We start from the raw sequence: 3945 nt of genomic DNA, 5'->3' as shown, positions 1-3945 counted from the left end.
CGGCGGCGGCGGCGGCGTGGGGGGGGGGGGGGGGGGAACCGCCGCCCGCGGGGAGACGCGGCGGACGCGGGCGCCCGGCCTGACTGGGCGTTTAAAACCGCGCCGGGCGGAGGGGCCCCGCCGGCCGGGCCCCCCCCTGCCGCCGCCGCCGCCGCCGGCGGGACGGCCAGGAGGCCAGCGGCGGCCCGGCGCAGAGGGCGGGCGGCAGGGAGGGAGCGACGCTAGAGCCGCGGCAGCAGCGGCAGCAAGATGGAGGCCAGCAGCGGCCAGGCCGCGGCGGCGGCGGCGGCGGCGGGCCGGCCGGCGCTGTCCGCCTGCACGGGGAAGCCGGGCTCGGAGCCCGCATTGTCCTCCGCGTCGTCCCTCCCCTTCTGGCTCGGCTCCTCCTCGTAGTCCTCGTCGTAGTACTCCTCCAGGCCGCCGTCCGAGCCGCCGCTGCTGCCGGCGCCGTTGCCGCCCATGTCCGCGCCGAAGCAGAGGCGGGCCATGTTCTCCTTGACCGACTCGCAGATGGGCCGCTCCAGCCCGTCGCAGACGCAGTCGTTGAGCAGCACGGCCTTGGGCACGGCCAGCATGTCCTCGATGACGGCGCGGCACTCCGGCGTGCAGCGCAGCCCGTTGAAGAGCTTCCCGCAGTAGGTCATGTAGCGGTTGAGCGCCAGGCTGCAGCGGCTGTCCCAGTCGCAGCGCCGGCGCGCCTCCGTGCAGCCCATGACGCCGGGCCCGCCGCCGGGCCCGCCGGGGCCGCCGCCGGGCCCGCCGCCGGGGCCGCCGCCGGGGCCGCCGGGCCCTCCGGCCGCCGGGCTGCTGGTGCGGGGCAGGCAGGGCTCGATGGCGCGCTTGGTGGCGCGGCAGTTCTCGTCCTGCGCGCAGTCGCAGTCCTCCAGCGCCGGGCCGCGCCGGGTGTGGTTGAGCTGGATGAGGGCCGCGATGCAGTGGCTGGGGCACCGCCGCCTGGAGGAGGCGGCGGAGCCTGCAGCGGCCGCCGGCCCGTCCCCGCCGCCTCCCGCCGGCGGCTGCTGCAGGAGCACCGGGGCGCACGCCTCGGCGTACTGGTTGTAAGCGTAGCTGCACTCGGGCTCCCCCTGACACTGCAGCACCGCCTGCCAGCAGATCAGCCGCCGGCCCTGCACCAGCGAGCCCCGCGGCGGCCACAGGGCGCCCAGCGCCGCCGCCAGCCACAGCCAGGCGGCCGGCCGCGGCCAGCGGCCCCCGCCGCCGCCTCCGTGCCGAGCGGGCGAGCGGGCCACCATCGCGGGCGGCGGCGGCGGCGGCTGCTGCCGCCGCAGGCGAGCAGGGGAGAGGCGCTGGTAGACGAGGAGGAGGAGGAGGAGGAGGAGGAGGAGGAGGAGGACGAGGAGGAGCTGCCGCCCGTGGAAAAGTTTGCAGAACTCCCGCCGGCCGTGTGCATCAGGTCTCCTCGCATCAATCCATCCGCGCCGGCTCCGGGGCACTCCAGCCCACCCGGGAGCTGAAACCGGCGAGGCCGCGGCACGAAGCAGGCGCCCGGGGCCGTCCCGTGCCCCCCACCCGCTGCTCCCGGCTTGGCGACGGCGGCGAAGGCGCCCGGAGAGGCCGGGGGGAATCAGTGCAAACGGGGGCTCGCAGGAGAGCGGCCCCGAAGTGCGCTCGGGGACTTGCAGACTGCTCCGGGAGAGCTCATGGTGCTGTCCTGCTCCTCATGCAGTTCCGTTGCTCTCTCTCTCTCTCTCTTTTTTTTTTTTTTCTTTTCTTTTTTTTGCACAAAATAAATGCCCAGCTGCTGCTGCTGCTGTCGCTGCCGCTGCCGCCGCCGCCCCCTCCTCGGGAGCTTTTAACTCTCCGCTCGCGGCATCTCTGCACATGCCAGCCGCTCCGATCCCATTCACCGTCCCGGCTCCGCTCGCTCCCTCTCGGTACGGGTTGCACTTTCGGGTGGCGGGGAGGAGAAATGTTTCTCCCCGCTAGCAAGAAGATAGCACGGGGGAAGGAGAAGAGGCAACCTTCGGGGTCTCTTTCTCTGGGCGACTGATGCTGCTTCTGTTGTCAACAAACCCTGCGAGCTGCTCTGCGGATCCGTCTGTGGATCTTTTTTTCTTTGCAAGGCTTTAAATACAAAAGTGCCCTCCGAGCAGCAGCAACGTGCTCTGATTAGGCCTCATTATGCATGCATGGAAAAGCAAACAAACAAAAAAAATTAGCAACGCTTCTTCTTTTACACATCCCCCCAGCCTGCGCTCTCTCGCTCTCTTTCTCCTTTTCTCCACTTTTTTCTCCCTTCGCTCGGCCCCCTTTCCCTGCCTCGCCACTTGCCATTGGTCCAGCCTGTTGTTGAAACTTTTTTTTTTTTTTCCCCTCCTCTCTTTACGATCTGCTGGAGGGAGGGAAGGAGAGAGGGGGGCTGGAGGGCAGCTCACATTCAAAGCTTGAAAGGAAAGGCTTAAGGAGAGTGACAGCCCCCCGAGGAGCCCCTCCTCCCATTAAGGCGGCGCGGCGGCCGGGCGAGAGGCGCGCAGCGGCGGTGGCGGCGGGGATCGGCGCTCCGGGGCTGGCCGGGCGGCGGCGGCGGCGGCTGCTGCTGCGGCGGGGCTCGCCGGCAGCAGCGTGCCGCGTCGCCGCGGAGGCAGAGGGGCAGGCGGCGTGGATCGGCGGGCTGGTTTTGCAGGGATGTTGCTCTTAAACTGGTCCTGCTCCTTGCAGCAAGGGGAAGAAAAAGTCTCTTGCCCGAGCGATGTGTGTAGCCAAACTTCCCACTGATTCAAGTGAGGGCAGAGCTGCTTCCCGAAAGGTAGGGAGGGTCAGGCTCAAAAGGGGACCGACTTTGTTCTTTCTGAAATCTAAACAGAGCTCCTGGTTTCAGCGTGTTAGTACACTCGGGGAGAGCAAAGCTGACTCTACTAGTGGTGTGCCGCGACCCTGTCAGTACTGCTTTGCTACGCCTTCAGTATTGCAACTTTCTTTCCACTTGCCGCATACCCCACCGATGTTAAACTCATTCAGCTCCGCTTCCCGCCCGAGGTTTTTGTGCACGGGTTTGACACTGACCTACGAGGATACCTGTTGACAGAAATAGTTCTTTGATACTTTATTAAGATCTGCCAACTAGTAAAAAGTTGTTTAAAATCAGTTAAGAGGATGAAATGTGTTTTCATTGAAAGCAAAGTGCCTTGCTGACGTCCTACCTTTCTGTTACACTCTCTGTTCGCTTTGCTTTGCTTACAAGGAAGTAGACACAAAAAATAGAAGCATTAAGGCACAACGAGCGGTGTGTAACAAAGTAAGTAGTGGTACATTTACCCATTGCCTTTCGTTTCAGTGCTACCTTAATTCCAGAGTAACGTCGTCTCCAACCTCAAGGGGCATCGGTATCTGCTGCCTGTCAAAACTGGCGCTTTTTTCATCCTGAGACTATCAACTCCATCTGTCACAAAAATCAGGACTAAATCTATTTTCCAGAAACTCGGTGATCTTGGGATCCTATGCGCTGTGGACTGATGTCTGTCTGAAAGTGCGTAGAAGGTGGAATGGTGGTGTGGTATGGCTGGGAGTCTGTATGATTGATATGTTGAGAAGCATTCGTAAGGATTTGCTCCATTCTCATCAGTTTTACAACCTGCTTGTGTTTCTCCTTCAGTACAGTTTTGCCTCTTCTGGTGTAAAAACTGTATTTGTGTTTTTAAATCCATGAAAACTGCATTCAGAAACCCTGCCTTCATCCACCTAGTTTAGAACTGTTTCTTTTAATTCTTGTTTAATAGTGTTATTAAAAATGCCAGATGCCATTCAGGCAGGGTGCAGTAAATACACATTGCTATCTACACTGGACATTGGATTACTTTGCAGCTGTATTCACTGGCGATAACGCTGCTACTGGGTGGAGGCTGGGTAAGTTGGAGACGATGTTGCAGAGGCTGTACAAAGTGCTGCGGCACTGCCTGATTGCTAGGGAAACCAGTCCACATAGGT

The 3945-nt window shown here is 62.2% G+C and overlaps 1 protein-coding gene and 1 long non-coding RNA gene across 2 annotated transcripts; one reads left to right on the top strand and one right to left on the bottom strand.

The window, feature by feature from the left end:
- Positions 1 to 203: 203 nt before the first annotated feature.
- Positions 204 to 2532, bottom strand: GAS1 (growth arrest specific 1). The gene has a single exon (XM_049796065.1). It carries the CDS (start codon positions 1251 to 1253, stop codon positions 222 to 224), a length of 1032 nt encoding a protein of 343 aa, XP_049652022.1. The 5' UTR covers positions 1254 to 2532; the 3' UTR covers positions 204 to 221.
- Positions 2533 to 2567: 35 nt separating this feature from the next.
- On the top strand, positions 2568 to 3688 carry LOC126036010 (uncharacterized). The gene is made up of 2 exons (XR_007505077.1): positions 2568 to 2767; positions 3296 to 3688. It is a non-coding gene; the product is annotated as an uncharacterized LOC126036010 (long non-coding RNA).
- The last annotated feature ends 257 nt before the right edge of the window (positions 3689 to 3945 follow it).

Source organism: Accipiter gentilis, chromosome Z, assembly GCF_929443795.1.
Source record: "Accipiter gentilis chromosome Z, bAccGen1.1, whole genome shotgun sequence".
In the NCBI taxonomy this organism is placed as follows: Eukaryota; Metazoa; Chordata; class Aves; order Accipitriformes; family Accipitridae; genus Astur; species Astur gentilis.
Note: the sequence above shows the minus strand (reverse complement) of the source record. Positions and strands in the feature narration are given on the sequence as shown.